A 26,349-nucleotide genomic window follows, 5' to 3' on the forward strand; every position below is an offset into this window, starting at 1 on the left:
AGATTGTGGATTTCTTTCAAAAACAAGGACATTTCTAGGTGACCCCACAGTTTTGAACAATAGTGTATATATATATGTGTGTGTGTGTGTGTGTGTGTGTGTGTGTGTGTGTGTGTGTGTGTGTGTGTGTGTGTGTGTGTGTGTGTGTGTGTGTGTGTGTGTGTGTGTGTGTGTGTGTGTGTGTGTGTGTGTGTGTGTGTAATGCTTTATCCCACACTTAAATTCTACCAACACTTTGAGATATTTAAGAACCCAGCTTTAACATACCATACGGTATCAGGATTCAGCAGTAGGTGAAGATTAAACTACTGGGTAATGTCAGCACTGTGAATTTTTGGGGTTGACTAGAAATTAAATATGTTTGGGATCAGAGGTGGCATGCCAGGGAATATTCTGTGGATATTATTCATTAACTAAACATTTTTTTCCTGCTGTAAAATTGTCTTCCACAGCCTTAAACTCATTCATTCATCAAATGTCCGCATCAAATTAGCAAAACCTGTTCAAGTCTCCTCACCCATTGAATTCTATATTACATGGCTTTACCCTTCCTTTAGTGGATAAACCCTTTTGTGGGAAACACAATTACAAAGTGATATGTTAGACTCGCTTGTATTACATTAATACCTTACCATACAAGTTCCAAAGTTTTGCAAAGAATATTTGGCTTTTTTGTAATCAGCGATGATAGCAGGCATGCTTCCCTAAAAAAGAAATATGGCTGCTCCCACAAATCTGATTTCAATATTGCAGTTGCCCAGATGAAGTGTTATTATCTGGAAACCAGCTTGTTGAACTATATATATTTTTTTTTTTACCATATACAAAACACGCGTCTGTATGACACATGCAAGTATTGGTACATAAGGACAGCACCAGGTATAAAAATGGCTGCTATTTATGTTACATGCATACATTGTGTTCCCTTTTATTGCACTGCTATTTAAGATGCTGTATTTGGATTTTTGATTAGGAGAGACGTTCAATCATACTCTGCTCCACCTACCACGAAGTAGCAATTAAAAAACCCAGCATGCCGTATTTAAGAGCTGCTCGAAACAAGATCTGAGCAAGATCCCTGTAGGTTTACACACAGTTTGCTTCCTGTCATACACAGTAGATTATGAAAGAACCTAATGGCATGACATATTTAATGCACACTGCGCGTCATTGTCACTCTACCAGCTGAAGCACATACAGAATTCCAAGATTGTCGATGGTTACAAAAGTTCTAAAAGTAGAACACAAATGTATTGACTTGAGATTTGTGCCATTTGTGTAGAACGTCTGTTTGCAGGCTCCGGTGTCTACATCCCACCACTGCAAAAGAAAATGGCATTAGCCATATATACATACATTATATACATGACATAAGCCAAACATCTAAAAGAAGAAAAACTTTTGCTATTTGTTGTTTGTCTGCTACTGCCTTGATAATGTAATTGCTCAACTGCTTTGAATAAACGCAAGGCCCCAGTACTGGATTTTGGCCAAAGCACATAAGCTCACCTATCACATCAAGGCACCACTAAGTGAGTCCTAACTCAAATACCTTTTAAAGGAACAGTCTAATGACCCTATCCTACCGCATAATACATATTAAATGACTCCCAAGTCATAAAATTAAAATTATGTACTTACCTGACGCAGAATATGCAGCCAATCCGTGGCAAGAACAAGCTCCCATTTAAATCAATGGGAAGACTATACACATGCGCACTGGGGTCTCAAACAGACCCCTGCATGTAGCGTCCAGCAGAGCCACTGCTGGAGCTGACTGGAATCGAGTGCGTTATATGCAGAGAGATGCATTCGCCTGAATGAATGTACTGCAGGGCATGTAGCTGGGGAAATCCCCATGCATTTGCAAATAGGCCACATGAAAATATAAGGGAACACACAGCTATCATATACATTAATGTGCATGTGTTGGCTAGAGTGTCCTTTTAATTAAAATTGCTGGGTTTCATCCATAGTGTCTATGAAAAGTATGTCTCACCAAGAGTATTAAAGCCTCATGTTTACTATGTATATATTTAGATGTCTATGTTTAAATGCTGATATAATAATACATGACACGCTGGTCACAAGCCAAAATTGTTACAGAGATTAAAAAAAAAACTATTTGTAAGTCGTCAAAGCTTTACTCATCTAGTCATTTAGTTTAATAGAGGCAGTTCATCTGTAGTAAGTTTAGGGAGGTGGAATGGATATGTGAAATGTAGTTATATTGTTATTTGGCAGATCAAGCTTTAAATAGACAGGCAAGAAGTTTGCCATGTGCTTCTAGGGTTTCACGTTTTGGGTGGTGAAGTCTACATTTGTTGACATGTGTGACAGCTACCATTCTAATACGGAAAGCTGTGGATCTAACCGGTGTCATTTGCATGGCTTATCTATAAATGGCCAAAAACAGTTCTATTCACCTTAAATCTCTGCTTCCCTGTACCACTAACCACTGAAGCAATTTTGCACGTTCCATAATCACACTTCTGTGTACTAGAGCAGCAGTGACTCCAAAATTACGTAAATTGCCCAACAGAACAAACACAAAGTTACCAGAATTTTTTGTTTACTTGGGAAGGGGAGAAGAGGGATGTAAGGGCGAATGACTGCTGGGAGAATAAGTTTCTGGAGAATAAGTAAATTTCCTTTTTGGGCAGTCCTTATAGAGCTTTCATACAATATATACAGAATTCTGTTGGCCATCCATGATGCCCCTGAGCAGGGTGTACAACCATTCAAATGAAACCCAGAGATTACTTACTTTGACGTATGCTCCAGTGGACACAATCAGTTTACAATCAGGAGAGAAGTGAATATCAGTCACCCATCCGTCATCATTTTGCATGGAGATTTCACAACACTGTCGGAGGAGCTCCCCACTTTGTACGCTCCAAATCTGCCAAAAAGACCAACGTGAGTACGTTACCATAGAAAGCAGTTCATTAAGGACATACTTGTTATTACTTGTTTCCACCAATGCAGTTTGTTGTGCTTAATAATATTTTCCACCAATATACTTTTGGTCTTCTACATCATTCATGAGACGTGTGTTGTTCACAGACAATACCAGTTCACTAGCCCCTCTCTAACTTACAGTCTATACACACACTGCAAAGATACATTTTAATAAAAGAGCTCAATAACATTGGCATGATCACTAAATGGTTTACTATCGATCTGTTGGTGATTACTAAAATGTATTACAGTTACCTACAATTTACAGAATATACTAAAATTGCTTTATTTTTCACAACTTATTGTGGCATAACGTCAGCCTACCCTCACAAGCACAGTCATATAGGAATATATATTCACATTACTTACACATTATATAGGAAACAGTTTGCCAGGTGATTGGAGATTGCCGGTTTATGGCATTGTCTCCCAATTGACTGGGAATATTTAATATATGGAAATCGTACATATTTTTGGAGTTTTTGTAAGATGTGTCAACAGATTACACATACAATCAGACACTCAAACATGTAATGTATCTAATGTAATTAGGACATGTTTATGGGGACCTTTAATTATTCCCTGCAAATTTGATTTAATGGAAAGTTGGTTGTAAAAATGTAAGTCTTTTGCTAAGGATAATATCTTTTATTCGACCAATGAACATGTAGAACCACGTAAGCTCAGGTACCATAAAATAGGTCTCTTCTGAAGGTTGAAGGAGAGGATCTGAAGAAGAGATCTTTAAGCTCTCAAAGAATTATGAGATGCTACATCTTCTGTGCTGCCCAAACAAAGGGTATCTGATGATGAATAGGGGGTATGTTATTTCTAATGGGTGCAGGTGGGGTCTCCCCTGTTTTTGAACTGCATGTTGTTTAGGTTACAAGACCCACAACATAAACATAAGCAAGAGGAAAATGATGCGATCATCTTATGGGACCTGGGTTCATGTATTTACTTATATACAGAGGGAGATGTGGGGGAGTTGAGTGACCGTTTATTAATTTTTACATATTGAGAATGCATGTGAAGCATTTTGTCCTCATACATAGTATTCATATGCGGACACATGGACAGATAGCAGCTATTAAAGTGAGCTCCCCGTTGTTCAATGAAGTTGACAATGCACTGTGCCTGCAGAAACAATGACCTTTTATAGCGCATATCTGCTATACCAGAGCCAGTGCTGTATATGGAGCAGGTAAATGACAACACTTATTTTGTAATTTCCTGTTTCTTAACACGTATTACCCACGTATATGAGTTTAAGAAGAAATCATACCATAATTTCACCATGATCATCCCCAGTGGCTAAATATTTGTTATCCGGTGAGAAACTGCAGCATCTTACACAGGTTTTGTGTCCGTTCAGTACATGGAGAGGAGATGATTCGGTAAAACTCCATATCTAAAGAGACATGTATGATTACGGTTCTTTGTGTGCATATACTGGCTAAAGAATACCTATAAGGTTAGCGTTAGATTGAGATTTACTTCAATATAGCCATCTTTATTATCCTTAACTTTAAACTATTGTTGTTCGGTTTCTACTAATGTACTTTTATCAAAAGGTATCAATTCTACTGCCAGTCTTAACTTCCTCTGGAGCGCAGACATTTCTGTATTTATTTCATTAAATATATATGAGACAGGTTTATTATCACTTGCAATTGTAATACAGTAATAAAGTCTAGAGCTCTGTAAGCACGGGTACCAAATGAACTGAATAGGTTTTCAAAACCATGGTCCTTGTGTTGGCTAGCATTCTGTCTGCTCACTAGATATACCGTATTTATCGGCGCATACCACGCACCGGGGTATAACACGCACCCCTGTCCGGACCGGAAGTGAGGGAGACGCGGCTGCAAATCATGCAGCTGTAGGATTTATTGGCGTATAACACGCAGGTAGGGTTTCCTCTTCTTATTTTAGTTATAAAAGTGCGTGTTATACGCCGATAAATACGGTATGTTAAGCATTCTGAAACATAGACTTTATTTTTCGCCCGGTGTGTGATAAATCCCTAAACAAGTTCTACATGTTGTACCTTTGCATCGCTGTTGACAGATGTAGATGAAAACTTGGTATTGTCTGGAGAAATATCACAAGAGAGAATTGTCCCGGTGTGGCAATGAAAATCTTGCTCCTTGTGCCCAGTAGCCAGATCCCATATCTGAAACAGTAACGTGTTTTTTTTTAGTATTTTAGTTACATAAAAAATCCAAGTACATCCATCACTGTATGTACCAACTTGCTATTCAAATATCGTGAAGATTTATAAACGCAGACGCTTCTGTCACTGTTATCTCTCCACTTTCAGGATTTTTTTACATTTTGTTTTTACTATTTCACACAGCAAAATAAATAAATAAAAAACAAACATGAAAATTGAGACTTATTACCAATGGACAATTAAATATCAGGTAACTCAGACAATTCTGAAAGTCTCTAAAAAGGTCTTGTTTACCTTCACTGTCCCATCAAAAGACCAGGAAAACAGCTTGGAATCCTTCAGAATTCTAAAACACTTCACAGCTTCTTTGTGTCCTTCTAAAAGAGCGCTGTGTCCCGACACCAGGTCCCAGACCTGCATCACAATAAAGTAATTTTATTAACGGAAACTGCAGGAGAGGATGACGTAAGCAATGCCATGAAAGTCGCACGGAAACTGTTTTCCATAGAGGGCTTTCTTCAATGCCTCAAGAGATAGCTGGTTGGTAACTGTAATCAAAGTTATTGACTTTATGAAAGCCATTTCATATGCCAAAAAACAAAGCTCAGTGAGCACCCTTGTATTTTCCAGAAAATCCTTGTAGGACGTTTTAAAAAGTGGTCTTATCACCATGGCAACCAAACGAGACACTCAAACCAGAGGCCAGAGTAGTTAAGGTCTAGAATCTGACAGAATTGGTGGTCAGGCATTTATTAAGTGAGGCTAGGGTCCTAATCCCCCTGCATTGGGGTAAGCCCTCGCCGCCTTCCTTTAGGGAATGGGTCGCGAGGGTGTAGAATGGACGGGTTCTTGAGGAGCCGGTGGCCAAAGCTACGGGTCAAGAGGCAAGACATGGGGGAACATGGTTCTATTGGTCCCGTTATGTGGCGGATCTCTCGACACGGTCCTTTTAGCTTAATGTCGTTAGTAATATGGGAATGCCATGGGAATGCTTCGTATTTATGTTTCACCATGCTGTCATTGTATGGGTTTTTTGATTTTTGTGTAATTTGTGTTGTCCTGCTGTGTCAGGGCTTTGATGTGTGCTGTTTTTTCTTATGTGTTCACTGTCACGGGCCCCCCCCTTTTTTGTGTGGTCCTTCATTTTCTTCCCTTCATTTATTTTGTTTTCAACAAAAACAATAACAAATTACAAAAAAAAAAAAGAATCTGACAGAATGTTCACACTGGGTCAAGCTGTTTAGTCAGTTCTTAACAGAAGCAATTTGATGCAACTGAATTTCAAAGGCCATGGTAACAAAAACTCCCTAATAAAAGGTACGCTAGGCAAGTCATTTTAAAGTGTCGTTCTCCAGAAGTAGACATACAAATAAAAAACTCTTGCTTTGCAATGTCACAAATCCATTAAAGAGAGAGGAAATTAAACAGTCACCCTGATAGTAGAATCATCTGAGCAAGAAACGAGGTGTCTTCCGTCTGCTGTGAACTGGCAGTGCTGTACGGTAAGACTATGACCCTCAAGGTGGTGAAGGACTTTGCCACCGGACAGTTCCAAAACCTACGGCAAGGAAGACATAAGAAAGACAATCCACTCAATGGCTTTAGTGCAGTATGTATAGAGTTCCCCATATACGGGACAACTGCTAGTTGAAGAGAAACGTTACAGGCTGTATTTGTTCATAGGGCATGTAGGGATACATAACCGAGCAAGAGAAACCACAGAATAAAAGGCACCTTTAACGTTATATAGCTACGTGTATAAAAGCTGACGGATCATGGACCTTAGCAGACTCGTGTATGTAAATGTAACAAGATAGTCCTGTTTGCATACATGATTATTATGACATTTAGCAAAGAAGTTTTAAATCAGCGGGATCAGAATAAGGTGGCTACTGGATTACCTCTAACTCTTGCTGGGCTACAGCTACCATTTTCTGCTGTGGAAACATATCTAGCAGGATAAGCATAATGGGAGTTGTAGTCCAGCAACTCCTGGAGTCCTGGTGGACACTCTATGCCCATTGCTTTTCTAGATTGTTTTTAAAATCACGTTATTTTCCCTTTCTGGACTTACAAACATAAGTAGACATTCACTGCTAAATTGAAATCATTTATGGCTACATATTTCTGGCAACGCAGGCAGGGATGGAGCAGTTACTAAGACTATTAAAACTATTAGAAAAGCAAAGATTATACAAACAGACCTTCAAAAATCCATTTTCAATCACTATGTAACATGTCATAGTCTTCAACCGTGTTTTTCTGTTTCCTAGAAATAGCTTAGCTACCTGCTCCGGTAAAATTATCCTTTAAATACACATTCTTTTATTCGAGCAGAATGAGCAAATTTGTTATTGAAAATGAAAGATTACGGCAGGGCAAATGGTCCCCTGCTGGATCATAAAACCAGAGCTTTAAATGGAATTAAAATCCATTGCAAGAAAGGAACACTTATTCGCAAGGCGGGTGGCTATTGTCCTGTCTCGAGTTTCCATTCCACTGACATTATTCAAATTTTACCAGATGTTCAGAAATAAAATGAAGCCCTGTGACACTTTGACACCTGCTTGTTTGAAAGGGATTAATCCAGCGGAGGTCTTCTAAGTCTTTTAACCGGGATGATCTTAGAATGTATAACAGCTCAGCAGCAAACAAACCCTTTCTCTTGGCATGGGTTTAAAGGAGTGTCGTAAAGAAGTCCTTTCTCTTACTGTTAGAAGAGAGCTACTGTGATTTACTAGCTGTCAGTTAATTAGGTTCACATATCAAGATTCTACGCTCAATATTTGTAGATACAGGCTGGAGAATTGGCAATTTAAAAATAATATAAAAACATGGAGCACTGCCCACGTTTACACGGCCTTGCGGACAAAAGAACAGATGTTCTCTAAACTAGGTACTACGGATCATGATCCTAAAGGAGTTTTAGGAGTCCTCTAACCGTTGGGCTGTATTCATTAGATATAAAATACTAGGTAATCTGCAGCAAGATGAAAGCTATGCATTCTGCCAACTTTTTATTAAGAGGGACAGTTGTTTCTGCAGGCATAAGGTAAATTTGAATTTTGGCAAATTTGAATTGTGTCCCCCCGACCTTTAAAAGGTTCAACTACACCAGCTAAATTACACTTTTTTTGCAACTAAATCCAGCATTACAAACATAATTCCTAGTACTGCTGGATGCCCAAGCCCTCTTTAATCAAATTAGATGTTATAGGGGGTCTTATCTGTCATATGATAGACAACAAACTAGGCAACAATGTGCAGTGTCAGTCAGCAGTTGCTAAGGCCAGTAAGATATTGTTGTGTATAAAAAGGGGCATCAAGTCGCGGGATAAAGATATAATCTTTATAAAGGTATAAAATCAATGGTAAGGCCGCACCTTGAATATGCTGTGCAATTTTGGGCACCTTTTCTAAAGAAGGATATAGCACTAGAAAGGGTGCAGAGGCGGGCTACAAAATTAATAAAAGGAATGGAGCACTATAGTTCCATTAACGGGGCATAAACACATGTATGTACCTTCACGGCTCTGTTAGTGTGATACAGATCTTCTGCTGTATTATAGTTAGCACATGTATGTACCTTCACGGCTCCATTAGTGTAATATAGATGTTCTCCTGTATTATAGTTAGCACATGTACCTTCACGGCTCCATTTTCCTCTCCAAAGGCTGCCAACTGCTGGTCACTACTGAGGCAGCAGCACGTCACACACACCTCCGGGGCACTGCTCTCAAACACAACGTCTCCATTCTTCCCATTTATTAGCTGAGAAAACAATACAATGAAGATATTACTGAATAACAGACATTACCAAAAACAAGTGCATGATAATTCATGGCAATGCTTAAACAGGAACATTATTCAAATGTTATCATTTTTGACAGAACAGAGGCAGCCAAAGGGTTGTCCTACGTGCATATGATTAAAAAAAAAACAGAGAGATGTCATCTAGTCAACAAAACGCATGTAGAGAAACGTATAGAAATTGGTTCACAGTGCACATACACAAGGATAATTAGACAAGCATACAAGAGTCATCTATAATCAATGTAAAAGGAAACACGGGCAGCTTATTGCCCTTCTACATTCAGTTTGCCAGAGAGCTACTCACAAGTAATCTCTGCTCTTTGTCAGGGGCAAGTACCAGGACATCCTGGCCAGTGAATGCCACATCGTATTCTTGCTGCAAGATTGTACTGGACGGCTTGCATACTTTATTTGTTTCCCAGAGCTGTTTACGATAAGATAAAGCAAAGAAACACAGTGACACTATTGAAAGGGAATGCTCGTAATATAGTTAGGCAACATGCTCACAAATCAAGAAAATGATAAAGAAGCCTTACTCGAAAGCGAAACTACATAGTACTGCAGAATTGCGCAATTCTCACAAGGCAAGAAAAACGAAGCTTGTGTACTTTTAGGTCTGAGAGGGCCTGTAAACTCCTGTAAAAAGTCAGCCCTGGTGTAATAAACATATCTTTATTGTTTTGCATAGTTTTTTTTAATGCAGTAATCACTTGGATTAATCATAATTGCTGCAGCACTTACCGTATTTGCTCGATTATAAGACGACCCTGATTATAAGACGACCCCCCAAAATCTGAATATTAACTTAGGAAAAAAAGAAAAAGCCTGAATATAAGACGACCCTAAAGGAAAAAAGTTTTACCAGTAAATGTTAATTCATGTAAACTATTTTTTTTTAATAAAAGCTATGATTGAGAAAAATATTTTTTTTTTGTTTTTATTTCTTGTATTTTCCAACCTGTCCCCCAGTTACGCACATCTGCCCCCAGGCTTGCCACACCAATATGGCACTGTGGCCCATGATATGCCTTTTGACCCCCTATGTGCCACTCTGCCTCCAGAAATGCCTTATACCCCTATATCCCATTCTGGCATTTAGGGGGTTAAAATGCATATTATGGGGCAGAGTGGCATATAGGGAGGTATAAGGCATTCCAGGAGGCAGAGTGGCATTAAGGGAGTTAAAAGGCATTATATAGAGCACTCTGCCTCCAGAAATGCCTTATACCCCTATATGCCACTCTGGCATTTAGGGGGTTAAAAGGCATATTATGGGGCAGAGTGGCATATAGGGAGGTATAAGGCATTTCAGGAGGCAGAGTGCTCTATTAAATGCCCCCTTAACGCCACTCTGCCTCCTGAAATGCCTTATACCTCCCTATATGCCACTCTGCCCCATAATATGCCTTTTAACCCCTTAAGTGCCAGAGTGGCATATAGGGGTGTAAGGCATTCCAGAAATGCCCTACACACACACACACACACACACACACACACACACACACTTACTTACCGGTGCTTCCAATTTCCTGCTGTATTGCCGGGGCAGCGGGTTGACGTCTCATTCCGCGGCAGCCGGAAGGAGGTGGAGTTGGCAGCGGGGGTTTGTATGCGTCCGTCGCAAATACCTTCCCCGGCTGTCAGAGATCAGGAACTCTGGAACTCTGATCTCTGACAGTCGGGGAAGGTATTTGCGACGGACGCATACAAACCCCCGCTGCCAACTTCACCTCCGGGAGCACCGGTAAGTGTGTGTGTGTGTGGGGGGGCGACGACAGGAGGATCCAGGTCCCCTGCAGCGGTGCGGGGGATCTGGATCTTAGTCTCCTAATCAGACCTCTATTTGAGGTCTGATTAGAAGACGACCCCGATTATAAGACGAGGGGTATTTTTCAGAGCATTTGCTCTGAAAAAAACCTCGTCTTATAATCGAGCAAATACGGTACACCCAATTACAAACGTTGTAACTCATTTCAAAGAAGTTTGCAAACCCCACTGTCAAGGGATAACTGCGATGGCTCCCTTCATTAAGTGTAAAGAGGATTTTTGTATGTATAAATGTTTCTTCCTTCCAAGTTGCATTGAGCTCTCTGCCCTTCTGCGTACAGGGACCCCCCCCCTTAAAATATGTGCCAAAGCAAAAGATTATCATTGTACTGTATATTTAAGGTATATAATACTGCTGGTTTCTATAGGAATTTAAATGTAAACGTATTTTACCTCCGTTGTACTCCTAAAAGGGATTTGACAACAAAAATCCTTGTATTTGTTGCTGTGTTTGGAGAACTATGGTCGCATAGCCTAAAGAGCTCCGACGTCAGCAAAAAAATGCCTAATTGCAGATTTCCATCCTGCCCTTTATGACTTACAGCCTACTTTTTACAGCTAGGTGGGTTTGCACACACTGGAGCATTACGTTGAATGCCGAATACCTTTCCACATGCCGAGTGATGGGAGTTGTAGACCACCTATAGCGGTGCTTTTGCAGAGAGGAATATTTAGTATGTCAGGTATTCTGAGCGACAATTTGGAATCTGACTACGGTGCATCGAGACCCAACATACTGCCGGCATTAAACCCCTTTGAAAAGCGGAGAACAAGCTGCTGGCAGGCAGTGTAGTGGTTAAAGAAAATGATGGGGAGATACCCTGTTAATGAACATCTCTCTCTTTGCTTACTCAGGCACTCCGGCACATCCAGTACTAAATATCTGCAGGCATTGTGGGCCAGCACCCCCACCTCCCGGCTCCTTCTGTTGCCTCTGCTCTTTAAAAGTGTTTAGTAATGCTAACGGGGCATTTACTAACGAGTAGTATTGTTATTCCCCTGATACCTATAACATGCACTTCTCTTTCACCCCCTCCTTCTTCCTACTTTTTCGTTTGCGGTCGGTTCATTTTCTTCTGTTCACTAAACTTTTTTTTTTTTTTTTTGCTTTTGCTTTTTTTTGTTTGACTTCCTGTTTTTTTATATAATATCAGAAATACCGTATTTGCTCGATTATAAGACGACCCTGATTATAAGACGACCCCCCAAAATCTAAATATTAATTTAGGAAAAAAACAAAAAGCCTGAATATAAGACGACCCTATAGGAAAAAAAGTTTTACTAGTAAATATTAATTCATGTAAACAATATTTTCATATTTAATAAAAGCTATGATTGAGAAAAATATATATTTTTTTATTTCCTTTTATTTGCCAACCTGCCCCCCCCAGTTATGCACATCTGCCCCCAGGGTTGCCACTCTGCCCCCAGAAATGCCTTATACCCCCTATTTGCCACTCTGCCCCATGATATGCCTTTTAATCCCCTATATGCCAGAGTGGCATATAGGGGGTTAAAAGGCATATCATGGGGCAGAGTGGCATATAGGGGGTTAAAAGGCATTTCTGGAGATATATATATAACTGCTAACAGCAATCACACCCCTATCAAGCCAAGGCAGCCAGTACATGCTGGAACCTAGGATGATAGGAGTGTGAGTACAGCCTCCCTATGCCATGCTACCACCACCACCCTTACACATCCATACTAACACACACTCATTCACAAACATTTAAATACTCATTCATTCCATTAATCACATATACACACACACACTCAAACCCCCCAGCCCCCCACCCCCTTACCTGAACTGCTGATCTCTCACTCAAGACTTCTGCAGGGGCCCGCTGTGCGTGCAACTTCTCTGGCCCCGCCCCCAGAGGAAGGAGGGGGGAGGCAGAGTTTTGTGACACGCTGCTAGCTTCTTGTTCTCCTGCTGCTCGCGACCAAAGCCCGGTAAGTAGCATGGCCCCACCGGACATTTTGAGGTCTGATTAGTAGACGACCTCGATTATAAGACGAGGGGTATTTTTCAGAGCATTTGCTCTGAAAAAAACCTCGTCTTATAATCGAGCAAATACGGTATTTAAAATGATTACGCATTACCCACTTGTCATTACTTGGAGAATAAACCAAACAGTATGCAAAAAAAAGGAAAGCTTGTATGTTATACTGTACCTTCACAATCTGGTCATCGGATGATGTCAGGAATGAGGATCCTTCTGGAGAAAAGGCCACACAATGCACCCAGCTGAAATGAGCATTGAAGTCAGCTAGTTTTGTATTGGAGTCTATATCCCATATCTAAGAAGAAACAATCAGGAATCACTACTCACACACATGTTTTTTCCCAGTAGCTGCAGAACCCACAGAACTCCAATGATGCACCGGAAAGCCTGACATTAATTATAAAATAGCCGGAGCTAATGTATAGTACATTTTCCCCTTGGTTCTCCTAATTCCAGCCCCCGTTCTTGCTAGTTCCCTCTCCCTTACTCCTTTTAGAGGATCAGATACCGTCCACTCGCTGGAACAAATCTTTCTGCTGGAGTACAACCTGCTGCCACTTGCTTTCAAACGGCTGGCATCCCTCCAAGCTAATATTCCCTAGAGTCTCACAACACTAGTTTACACGGCTCTGTGCCGTTGTTTCACATAGAGCTGACGGAACTTTAAAGTCATTTGCCTACTGCAAGCATGGAAGGATTCACCCCACATCTAGGAATGGATTTCACCAAACCTTCTGTGCCCCAGAGTGGTGAGCAATGCTTTGCAAACCAACACAATGCTCAAACTTTGGGTTCCCAAAGGGTTAAATTGTTGCTATTCTCATTCCTGGAATTAAAGAATACAAATATCTCCACATAGGCCCAATTGATATTTTGGCACTGTGCCAGCAGATAACACTAGGGACAATCGATAGCAGCCTTCCCATTTATTTCAGTTTATAATAGGGACTGTACAGGTAAAGTGCTAGTTTGTAAAAGGGTGATTTATTTCCTTGCCTTTGACTACCATCTGGTGGTTGTTTTTTGATGTTACTACAGTAACACTGTTCGCTTTTGGTTATTCATGTTATAGGACCTTCCATAGTGCTTCATATTGCACGAAAACACACATGAACATTTCCTTCTGTCTATAACCCAAGGGATAGATCAGCATATATTATATCCTTCAGGAGACCCATGCTTCTATTAAAAATAATCTTATTCCTAATTCTGGGAATGGTTGTACATTTCCAGCACTGCCATGAAACAGTCTCCATACAAAGCTAAAGCACACAATTTAGGTTTTCTTTTGACCAAACACATATACTGGGTGAGATAATTTGGATTGCAAAGCAAGAAGGTCTTACCTGGATGACATAGTGTGATAAAGCTATTGCTACATATGGCTCTGTTTTAGAAAAGTCACAGTACAGGATTATGTTTTGATGATATGTTTCCACTTTAGACAGAAGGTCACTTGTGTCCACATTAAATATCTAAGACAGATAAACAACAATGGAGCATGGTTACACTGTGAACTGCAAGAACATAATAACGTAATGACATAATACATGGCTGGATAAAAATCATTAACTCTTATTTGTTGTATGTGAATAGTTGATCTATGTACAATCAAACACAATTTGGAGGATAACTGAGCTGTTCTTTGAAATGACAAAATTCGTGATTGCTGCGTAATGAGCAACCTAAATTGTCTATTTAGAATTCCATCGCTGATTTCTCCTCAACTCCCCTCTCATTTCTCCCCACTTTATACCTGCCCCGCTTCCTTTATTCCTCCTCACTCGTGTCATTGTTCATTTCAGCCCTCCTCTGTCCTTAAACTCCACCAGCAACAACCCAAACTGTCCAATTGTTTTCACCATTGCAAAGGCTGCTGCAGGTGAAGTGTGGCTGTGGGCATAATCATAATCACTTCTCGCCACCCAGTGAGGGTGAATGATAATATATATATATATATATATATATATAAAAAAATATACATACATATATATATATACATATATCTACACATATATATACATACACACACACACTATATTATGCACACACAGTATTTGTATACATGTGTGTATATGTATGTGTGGGTTGGAGCAGACAAGATAGGAGAAAAAAGGAAAGAAGGTAGAACAAAGTGAGGAAAATATATCAGCAAGTGAGGTGCAAAAAAGAGATAGGACAAAAGGGAATTGCCAAAGAAAGGGAAAAATAGAACTGAAGGAGAAAAAAAAAAAAACGCAAGAGGCAGAGAAAAGACAAAGAAAATGGGGAAAAGAGCTTGCTAAAGGCATGAAATCCAGAGAATGGAGCCTTCCCGTTTAATTGCTGCAGGGCCCACAGCTCATTATTCTGCCATGATTAAGGTGCATATGATGGTTAGAGTGTCCCTGTAAGGACGTTTACGATGACCAAGAGAAGAAGGATTAGCTCACACTGTCCGATCTGAGCTGAACCAGCAGCGCCTGGACAGTTGTAATATTGCAATTATACAGTTTATCTGTTAGCGGTTACACTGAACGGTAAGTAAGAAGACGTCAAATGAATGACTAGCGTAAAGTAAATAACGCTGCACTCAACACAGGCCCTCTCAGGAGTACTGTAGTTAGGAAACAACCATAGACAAAACACAAACCTTTTTATGTCATTGGTAGGTAGGGTAAGTCTTAATAAATACATATTTTGTGTTTATTGTTTGAGTGCTCGCTTAAATCAATTACACTCCTGTATTAGATCTCCTTAACGCCAGGCACAAAGGCGACTTTAAAAAAGGTCTGCCATTTCCCCTGACGGCTCAATTGTTTAACATATAAAGTGGTTTGTGGAGTCATTACCGTTCATTCTGAAGATAGAAGAATCTGGCTGAGTTATTATTGGAATCGGCTCTAAAAGGAGCCTGCTGTGATTTCTGCCGTGTTAACCATTGTAATCTCAATTCTTTTCATATAATAGCTAATGTAAAAGCCGAACAGGAACCTTTGTCACAGCAGATGTATTCTAAGCCGCAGCTGTACATTTGCCTCTGAATATTGTATTTAAAAACAAAAAGAAAATCAATACTTACATACAAAAAATTTCGAACAGTCACCAAAACTTTCCTGCAATCATTCGACCAACAGCAACATTGGAGCAGCAACTGCGATTCATCATTAGTATGGTGATATGTTTTAACATCGATGGTCTGGTGCTCGTTAGCAGAGGTTACATCCCAAATCTGGGGAGGTATTCATAAAAAGTTAAAATTATGAGTAAAAAGTAAAAAGGTGTTTTCTGAAGTTTCACAAGAGATTTTTTTTGGCAGTATCAACAAACATCATTAAAAACCAGCAAATACCCACGCAAGTGGAAGAGGGATGAATGTAATTATAAACACAGACGATTCCAAAGAGCAGTCAAATGTCGGCAAAGCAGTTATCTGCTGTATTTTTAAAGCTCAAGCATAGTTTACATACAGAAATGAGGTGATGTATTTGAGGAACACAATAAAATATCGCCCATTTACCTTTAAGGTGCCATCCATTGAGCAACTGGCCAAAAACTGATCATCAGGGGAAAATCTGCAATGGTTGACGTAACCCGAATGACCAAAGAGTGTGTTCTGGCAATATATCTTATTAAAATCCCAAAGCTGCATTTCAAAATAGACACATTAAGGTTAGATTGGCAGATAAAACATCTAAGCTTCTACTTCCTATCATGGACTTTGAGCCTTTTTCGGCCCAGGTAGATGACTATATACTATAATAATATTAATAAATTATGAAAAAGGGCAATTTAAAAAACCCTTATCCATTAGTTTCAAAACACTCGATTAGAACAAGTCGTTTCAGGTTACATTGCTGACAGTATTTAGTGATAAAAACATCACATCCAACATCCTTGCCTAAGATACAAAAATGAGATTGCCTTGACTTGTATGTTTACATATATGTACATTACATAGTTAACAAGGTACCACAATAGACCTATGACACATACACATCCATGTCCTGAGGCAAAAAAGAATGAACTGTGCTTAACAACTAAGCTAGAGACTCGAGATTTGTGGTTGCGAGCAGAGGCAACAGAGACAAGGGTATGAATACCTTGACTAAACCATCATGAGAACAGGTGGCCAGGAGACACGGTGACATCCCGTTTGTGAACTGGCAACAGCTGACCCGTTCTGTATGTTCCTCATATTGCTGTATGAGTTGACCTGTCCGCGAGTTCCATATCTATATCAGCAATGACATAACATGAACAGCGAGTTCCTGGAAACAGCTTCCACAATTCTACCAACATGCCTCATAATTCCCACATTAACAGGCAACATTAACCGCCAGATGCAGTGCACAGGAATCCATAGTCACACCAAGCATCCATACGAACAGAATTACTGTTACGGCATCGATAATCTACGTAGGATAAGACGCAGAGCTCACCTTTACTTTCTTGTCTGCTGAGCAGGTGGCAATAAACATATCATTAGCAGAGAATGCACAGCACAGTACTTCATCATCATGGGCTTTAACTTGAAGAAGTTTCTCCCCTGTCTCTTTTTTAAAAACCTGGTGTGATCGGGAACAATAATATACTTGGATTAGCTATCCTGCCACCATGCCAGCTAGATCACAAGACATTTTGATCATACTTTTATCAATATTTTATCTATATAACTATTTGTGTCTCCTAAGTGGAGTCATCTAGGAGACAGAAATATTAGTAAATTTGAGCAGCATTGTATTTTCAGAATTATTATTCTATTTTATGCATAGGGAACATGTTTATATCATACTATTACAAAGGAGTCATAACAAGGGGCAGTCATTAATAGTAATTAATTAGTATATGAAAGTCTACTTGATATGCATATTTTGTAGTGCATTTACGTTCTACAATCCTACAGAATTTGGATTTGTTTGTAAAGTTACCTGTAATGTTTTGTCAGCTCCACAACAGGCTATTCTCTGTCCATCAGGGGAAAAGCATGCATGATAAACAGCTTCTGTATGTGGACGGACTGTCAAAGTAGGAAGATTGTTCATGCTTGCTTTGTTTCTAAAGAGAAAAATAAAACATAAATACGCAGGCATGGCTGTTAAATGTGCCTATGCATTAAACTGCCCATACTCATTCGCTCAATCTCACAACTCCCCAGAAAGGGATAAAATAAAAAGAATAAAAAGAGTACAGGAACAGAAGAAGTAGGAGCCCCACACACTTAGTAAGCTTCCAAGCCCCCACACAAGTTAGTTGTGAGTGCTGGCATAAGTGAGTAATGGCAGGGTAATGTCACATCCAAACCTAGGAAGGAATAGGTCCATTTTAGATGGGTTTTGCAGTACAGAAAGAGGTACAATCCACCACTGATTTTAATATGTGGGTTCCCCCTCTGCCCAATGGTATCAAAAAATCTAAATGTAGGTCATTAAATTTCTCCAAGAAATCTGTAGCATTCTGTTTTACATTAAAGGAGGAAGACCAAGAACTCTTACACCCAGTTGACATAGAAAGCTCCATATCTGAGATCCTCTTTGGCTTGCTGGAGTGACTGTCGGAAGACTTCAGAATCCTGCGGCTGACACAAACCCAACTGGACAACATTTACAGTTGGATTTTTTCCTAGGAGGTGGCCATTTGCAGACAGAAATTCATGGAAATGTTCACGCGCTTTGCTGTCCTGTTGATGGTAAATTTGAGAGAATTGTGAAATGCAGATGTAAACAGAAATTTCTTATACAGCGATCATGTGTGCATTTAAAATAAAACCAATTATTATTCGAATGAAGATCATTTCTGCTGCGTATAATATCTTCTTTTAAACAAGGAAAGAACTCTGAGGTCCTGGTAGCTTGTGAATCAATCTACATATGTTCTATGTAAGCTCAATAAAGGGTACCGCCTTTGACTGAAAACCCATCCTGTCTGGGGCCAATACAGCTAAAACTTTTTTCTTTACTTTCTGTAAATATATCAAATATGAGCTTGCAATCTGATCTATACAACATCCAACAACTCCTGATAAAATATATATATTCACTTCACTGGATACAATATGCAGTACTAATGTATTTTAATAAATTATAGTCATTATCTTTACCCATAGTTTTTATTTCTAAATTTAGGGCTTTAAGGGGCTACATTAAGTCATCAAAGATGCATTTTTCTCCACAACAATTAACGTAAAAATGTTGATTTTAAATATATGGTTTATACATGCTGCTAAAACGTGAACTACTGCACAGCCATTTAGAAGTCTATCCCTAGCAGTTTATCACCTAATCACCACCCACATATATTCTTTGTACATGAAGATCTAAGCTTTCCATATTTCACCAATACACCTACGCTTCCAGAACATATTGTGCATCACATTTTGTACCATTAGCAATGATCCGGCACCAGGTGTGGTTTCACATGCATAGCACATACCTGCGTGTCTAAAATGTCCCTGTAATTGACAAGCTCATGAATGAGATGAGCTGGGCCAAATAATGTCGTTTTGGCTTTCAACCAATTCAGAGAAAATAAGAGCGAAGCGAGATCCTGGAAAAGAAAAGCAAGTTTATTTACTTTTGTCGTATACATCTGTTAATTTAGTTTAAGCAGGTGTGACATGAAATGGCATCACATTATTGTAGTTATTATCACCTTAAGTATATTAACAAGTGCTATGAGAGTACATAGAGGGCAAGTCCTTTATCAATGTCTCCAAAAACAAATTTATCATGTTTTAAAAAAACAAAAACAATAAAATAAAAGAGGAAATGACCATGCCAAAATGTCTTGGAAAGTCTTCGCAAAAGAAATAGGAGGGTAATCAACAAAAGTATGTAGTTATGTACCTACCTGACGCATGTTAGCCTGTGCCATGTGAAAGGCCAGGTAGTGGTACCAATAGGCACAATCCTCTTGATCCAAAGAGGGCATAATATTTGGATAATGTTTCTTATACTGGCCAACAAGTTTCAAATGCAGTTCCTGGAAATAAATGGAGGAGGAGAACAATAATCATATACCATTACGGATAATAGCAGAAGATAGCTTCACTGGTAACGCGCAAGTGCAGCATAAGGCAGTACAAAAGGCTGTACTGAAAATAAGCACGATAAATAGTATAAGCAATGGGTTCCTACAGGAAGCTGGTCTCTGTTTCTTTCTGTAAGGAAATCCAACTGAAGGTCGTGTAAATAGTATAAGAAGGATTTTCCATTACGATCACAGTATAATAAGGACTTGTTGACAAACTCCTGTAGTATATCTTCTACATCTTCTCTCTCCATGTCCCACAGTATACACAGCACCTGAAAATAAGAAGAGCTCTGTCTAGTAGATATGTACAGACATGTAGGACAGAATAGAGAACAATTTATTGATGGAGTGCATTTCCTGCAATTGTCTGCCAAGTCAAGATCTGTAAAAATCACGTATGGAACGTCTCTATTAAAAATGTCTCTCTCCTTATATTTTTGTGGTTTGAAAGGTGCTGTCCCACCTATTCGGCTGAACTTAACTTTCATAAATAAATGCAGTCATTAGTGATGAATACTCAAACTTTTCCCAGAAAAAAAAATCTTTAGCCATGCAAAATATTGCTTCATTAATAATTTTTGCCAAGAACAATGAATTGTCATATGTTTTTATGTGATTAAATAATCAGCGTTAAGAATAAAAATGACAGATCCCATACGGTTTATTTTCTTAACACACTAAAAAGTGCAATCACCGTTTTGTCAAAAAAACAAACAAACCATACTATAAGAACTTGCACCGAGAACATGTGTTTAAGGTCTATATCTATCTAGCATCAGTCAGAGAGCTGAGCTCTGTAGTCAGAGTTGATTGTCTGCTTTACCTGAGTGGGCACTTTCACATCCTTTCCTATAATGGAGAAGTCTTTGTAGTAGTCTTTGAGGTTTTCTTTCAGCATGTCCACACTTATGGACATTGCCTCATCAAGAGCCTCGTAATCATACGAGGAGGATTTCCTGATTCTTTTAAATTGCTTTCGCTGGAGTTGTTTGAGGTAGAAGGCCCAGCGGTTAGGAAATTCTCTCAAAAGTGCTCCTATCAACGATACTACAAGAGGTGACCCTGTGAAAATAGAAATGAAACAATATCAAAGACATGGCACTGCACCATCTTAATCACAAGAAGATTAATGTCGTTATTTTGGTGTGAATTTGCCCGAACTGTATCAGTACCAGATTAGCAAGAAACCGAACAAAAATACAAGTGAAAATGGAAGGTGAAATTTTCTAATAATCCTTTTTTTTTTTTTTTTTTTTTTTTTTTTTTTTTTTTTTACACATGCAATGTAATCACTGGTAAAAACGCTGGTAATGACAGCGACCTGAAGACTAGTGGATATAGTCTAATGGATTGCCCATTTCCCCAGAAAATTACTGCCAAATCTAGTACTGAAATTCACAATTTAAGCATTTGCATGTTTTACACATCTCTACCATTACTTAGGCAGTAATGCCTATTAAATAAAAAACAATTCACTGACAATGAACAGCAAATTGTAAAGAGTAAACAAATGTGCATCATCTTTTATAAATCCATTTCAAAAAATCATTTTATGTATATCTGATATTATTTGGATGGCAATTACAAAATAGCTATGGTTAGTTTACACAGCTGCTTGGTGAAAGTAATCACCTTACAAGTGCATTTTATTTAAACGAGGTGCAATGCACCTCTTTAATGATGTTGCATGATACTCAGTAGCACTCATGAATATCGCAGGTAGAACTCCATATTGTCGTCCAACTGGATGCCCAATGGCAATGTCCCTGAAAAGTAATCTGATGGTCCACAGGTCTGTCTGTGTTATACAGGCCACACAATCACCTAATTGGTGTAAAAACATTCCTACCAATTAATGAGTCACCCTAAGAAAATATCAAGACCATCTAACGAAGCAGAAGACTACAGCTTTTACACGCAAGTAACAAAGGCTGTATGTGAATGTGAATCCACATTACTTCTAACCCACCTAAAGACTGGCCAAACATATAACCAGTCTTGCAAAACTCTTCATTGTTTCATTTGTTACCTTTGGACTCCTTAATAATACTATGGGCTTCTTGTGGGAGCATGTCCACAGGAGCATCTACAAACAGAGACAGAATTTCCAGCCCTTTGGTGTTCTCCAGTTCACTGCTCACTGGTACAAAGTATTTGTTTCCTTAATGAAAAAAGACAGTTATACAGTCATTATAATACATTTGAGTACGTCACTGGAAACCTTGATAACGGTCTATGTACATTTAACTGGAAAGCCAGTTAGATATTTTAATCCAGGATAGCTCTATTCATAATTTACAGTTTTATAATCAGAGTTTAATGGAATAACATAAAATGGAATAGATACAGAAAAATACACTCAATATAAGCATTTGCCTAATATATAAAACTGTTAAAGCCCATAGTCTGAAAATATATCTATACAGTTCTAGTAAATGCTCTAATTCGCACATTTTAAACTCATTCATAGATTGTTCAATGTACTACTGACTCCTAAATAAAAGAAGAAAATTCTAAAAAGTATAGCACTTTTTTTAAAATGTATCACCCCATAAGGTTTAAGAATTACCAGAAACGGCCTCAGTCACACTGCGGTCTCTGCTTGTGATGAGAATTCGGCACTGAATATCAAATGCTTTGAGTACCCAGGAATCCCAAATATCATCGAGGATTAAAAGGCACCTAGAATAAAAGCACACACTCCACAGTTGTGATGCAGTCTATGTTACCGTTAAGAATCATTCCTGCTAATATGGTTTCTGGCTTTTATCATATATCCCACTGACAAAAGTAAACCTGATGATGCCCAATGCTCTTTCAGCTAAGGGGCTGGCTGAGGAGGATGGGAGATGTAGTCCTGCAGCAGTTGGAGGGCCACAGGTTGGACGCCCCTGATCTATAGTTTATTATCGTCAGTAAGAGAAAAAAACAAAGTAGTCTATCAGTCTTACTCTTAAAGAGAGGAGTATAGGAACATGGTTATGTTTTAACCTACTAGGTATTCCTGTACTCCTCTCTTTAAGGTGATGTATTATCATCAGTATTTTATTGCAGGACAGTAGTTGTTTCCAATAGCTAGGAAAGAAAGTCTGATATGAAGAATGCATCTAAAAAGCAAAGCAATGTAGGCTATGAGGCTACCTGGGATACATTTGCATAACTAGCACCCGAAGCCTGTCTCTGGCCTCCTCGATGTTTAGTGGGGGTCTCTGCAAATACTTCAAATCCTGATCCAGACGTGTGCATAGATTCTGAAGCTTCATCAGAAGTCCTGCTTTGTCTTGTTTACCAATAGCGATCCAGTGAACACCTCCAGGAAAACAGTCTAGGAAAGAAAACTGTCACAACCATATGCACATTTATATACATGACAGAAACCTAGCACCAAGAACTCCTCCTCTCCATGACACAAGTAAAAGGAGCCAAAAGTTAGATGGGTTAGGCTAAACTACAGTAGCAGAAAGGTTTAAGATCACATAAAATAATATGTGTTGATTTTAAGGCGAAAAATGGACACATTACTCAAAAACATCAATTGTCCAGCTGTACATCGATTAAAGATAGCGCTCAGCAAAGTGCACACTGTAATAAGCACAAGGCAGAAGAAGATTAAAGAAGATAAAACAGTTCTATTCCATGTTATCTGGGCCACTGTTACCTTTCAAGATCGAATGATCCCTGAGTGCTTCCGCTGCCAACACAGACTTTCCACAGCCGGCCATCCCAAAGACAGTCACCCAGCCAGGTTCATTCTTCACGTTGTACAAACTTCGCTGGATGTCATTAACCAGTTCCGGACGAGAGACAAACACAAGAGGTCTCTGAGGCACGCCACCTTCACAAAGCTTGGTTTTAACTACAACGATAATCACAACAATGCGTAACATAAACAATATCTGCAGTGATGCTCTTCCAATTCAGAAATACATGCAAGGAAGCTGCATAGTCTTTCCTTCATTGCTTGACCATTGTGTTACTTTCTTCCACCTTATTGTGACAGTTATCTATATGCTGTAATATTTTCCCTACCACGTCAGCATCATTTTTAGCTTTAGTTCGGTTTTACAAAAAAAAAATTTGGTCCCTCCTTCATCACTTCTCTGCAAAATGCCATTTCCCATCAAGCCTGGGTGCCTATTCCATTCATCTGCACCATATTCTTCTCTCAACTACCTCCTATCTTACCACTCCGGTGTCAATTTAAATGGATTCTATACCAATCTGTGTGGACTGGCTTATTTTGCTGGGGTTCCTATACTGTCCGAGATGTTGCTAATAGTGTGAAATAGGAGCAATTTAACAGATGTTATGTTGTTACAGAGCCAAAAATATGTGTGGAATTCCTACCAATTATGAACCTTTCAATTCAGTTTAGTTGTGCCTTCCTTTTGGTTACCCCAAGATGGTTCAAAAGCAAATACTGCTTTGATTTCTGGCCCATAACTTTTTACAAAAACATAGGTATTTTAGGGCATCTCACCATATGAAGTGATGCCATTAGAAGATTTCTTCCCATCGTCAGAACACTCAATGCTGGTGGCATCTTTCAGACGGGCGGCAAGGTCTCTGTATCCTTCATGAAGTAGGGCATTGAAAAATGAAACGTAGGCACGATTGTCTTTGTTAAGGATTAGATTAATAAGATGATTTGCACGATCCACTGCAGTGGCCTATCAAAAGAGAAGAAAAATATATGTGAGGCTACAGTACTTGTGCATAACCTGCTCCGTAGGGATAGATGGCCCGCATGGCTTAAGCAAGTGAATGAACATGGACAAAATGATAAATAGGAATTATTCACTTGAATAATACCATTTTTACCCCTCCTGTTTGATATGTCGCTCTGAACATAATCTTCCTGTATGAGCCCATCCAATGCGTCTGTCGATGAGCATGAGTTTAAATCAAACAACAATTGGGCTGTTTCATAATAATAAAAAAGCAATTCAGTGGTAAAGTGCTAAATGCGGAGAAGTTTGCATAGTAACCAGCAGAATGTTCCTGCAGATTTCCCCCCAATATCCTTTAGAAATCAATCCACTGTAGTTATCACAGCGACTTTATGATGTAACCAATACTTACCTGTGCCTTTACTTTGGCCTCCTCTTGCACAGTTAGGACACCATCGTTTATCATGTGGTCCATGATGTATGGTGTTCGTATGTCTTTTACCAGCGCTGCCCTATTTTGGAGCAGCAAACTCCGAGGCTTTTCATCCATTTTGAGATTTCTTTTCCATGCACCGTAAGACAACCTGGGGGGAAAAAACATTTCTACTCTGTTACTACTCTTCGAACGCCCAGTATACAAACCACTGACCAGTTAACATAGAAGACGATGACATTCTCCTCGACGGACATGTACTTTTTGTAGTTTTGCTTTGATGTGACCTAATGCCCCTTTCTTCTGAAGCAGTATTGGGAATACCGGGCATCATATGTTTGGCATTGATGGAAGACACAGAAGTGATGGACATTTTGGAATCTTGTAGAGGTGCTGAAGTTACACATGACTCCATTCCTAAGCTCAAATGATTCCTGGGAAACATCACTGACAGTAAATCATTCCAAATCACCACCTGAGATAAACAGTTAACTGTTGATCTATAAGTTTTAAGCGAAGTTATCCCTAAAATTGTTAACTAAAGTTGAAGATTTTTTTCTTTTTAATGAAGGATCACTTAAAATGACTTATTGCCAAAACTAACTCTACACGAGTACGGGTGGTCCTGTAGAGCTTTGCCGCTAATGGAACCAAGTGGGCTTGCTTGTCACCTCTCATATAGGCATCAACGCTCATGCCATTGCTGGAACCTAAAGGGGTAACTAAAAGTATGTTTCCAGGTGTTTGCATATTTAATATTATCGCTGATTTAAATGTATATAAGGCGCTGTTCATTTAGTGTAAAAAGAAAGGAAGCTTGCTTTGACATGGATATGTGGGCTCTTTAGCCGGGCCATGTTCATTATGTCTCATGCTTTAGTCATTTTTATTGCCTATTTCCAATATTTAGTGAAATCCTGCTGACAAACCTAAAACACGGAAAGCCATACTTTTTGATACAGACATATTGTAATGCTTTATGCAGACCCCACTCAGTACCAAAGGGGCTGAGGTGCAACCTACTGCCCTACTCTGGTACTCATAAAACTGATAACTATGTCAACATGAAAGACATTCTGACAGCTGTATCCTCTCCCAAAACACCCCATTATGATCAGTGAGTGAAGCCTCACCCAAACCAGCCCTCCTTACCTGCACACCTCCTCATACAAATACCCAGCACGGCTACGCCATCACAGACTACAAGTCCCGACACGCCCTGCGCGTAGTGACGTCGTCTTTCCTGTAACTCTCGCAGCGCCAGAGAGCCGGAAACGTCTGGTAAGGCGCTGTTCAGTGCCTAGCTAGCGCTTCGGATCTGAACGGGTTAACACGTCACTTCAACCAATACAGGTGACATTAAGTTAAGGCCAAGCAGGAAGCTGTGATCCTGTATGGCACATCGTTACAATGACTTAGTAACGGCAGATGTAAAGTATATAAGAGGGT

At 39.3% G+C, this 26,349-nt stretch overlaps 1 protein-coding gene across 2 annotated transcripts; it reads right to left on the reverse strand.

Moving 5' to 3' along the window:
• Window positions 1-802: 802 nt before the first annotated feature.
• APAF1 (apoptotic peptidase activating factor 1) lies at window positions 803-26,120 on the reverse strand. 2 transcript variants are annotated; one of them, XM_053464811.1, is made up of 27 exons: window positions 26,053-26,120; window positions 24,880-25,051; window positions 24,278-24,467; window positions 23,456-23,653; window positions 22,939-23,122; window positions 22,367-22,479; window positions 21,827-21,958; window positions 20,621-20,859; window positions 19,902-20,069; window positions 19,615-19,746; window positions 19,198-19,311; window positions 18,261-18,445; window positions 17,697-17,823; window positions 17,208-17,333; window positions 16,869-17,000; window positions 16,286-16,411; window positions 15,848-15,997; window positions 14,133-14,261; window positions 12,956-13,081; window positions 9,255-9,374; window positions 8,783-8,908; window positions 6,570-6,695; window positions 5,432-5,551; window positions 5,012-5,137; window positions 4,247-4,372; window positions 2,768-2,902; window positions 803-1,320 (listed from the first exon to the last, which is right to left on the reverse strand). In XM_053464811.1, exons 2-27 carry the CDS (start codon window positions 25,015-25,017, stop codon window positions 1,174-1,176), a joined length of 3,735 nt encoding a protein of 1,244 aa, XP_053320786.1. In that variant the 5' UTR covers window positions 25,018-25,051; window positions 26,053-26,120; the 3' UTR covers window positions 803-1,173. The 2 variants fall into 2 exon arrangements, with proteins under 2 accessions (XP_053320786.1, XP_053320787.1); XM_053464812.1 differs by lacking the exons at window positions 803-1,320; window positions 2,768-2,902; window positions 4,247-4,372; ... (2 more) ...; window positions 6,570-6,695; window positions 8,783-8,908 and having other exon boundaries at window positions 9,262-9,374; window positions 12,956-13,028.
• Window positions 26,121-26,349: the final 229 nt, after the last annotated feature.

The sequence above is a fragment of the Spea bombifrons genome, chromosome 4, assembly GCF_027358695.1.
Source record: "Spea bombifrons isolate aSpeBom1 chromosome 4, aSpeBom1.2.pri, whole genome shotgun sequence".
Taxonomy (NCBI): domain Eukaryota; kingdom Metazoa; phylum Chordata; class Amphibia; order Anura; family Pelobatidae; genus Spea; species Spea bombifrons.

Bases quoted from the DNA above. Each gene is read 5' to 3' on its own strand.
- APAF1 (XM_053464811.1), bottom strand. From the start codon at position 25,017: ATGGATGAAAAGCCTCGGAGTTTGCTGCTCCAAAATAGGGCAGCGCTG. The intron at 22,480-22,938 runs GTAGCCTCATAG...CTTTTATTCTAG, and splicing joins GTTATGCAAATGTATCCCAG to GTGCCTTTTAATCCTCGATG. The intron at 13,082-14,132 runs GTAAGACCTTCT...GTTTCTTCTTAG, and splicing joins TATCACACTATGTCATCCAG to ATATGGGATATAGACTCCAA.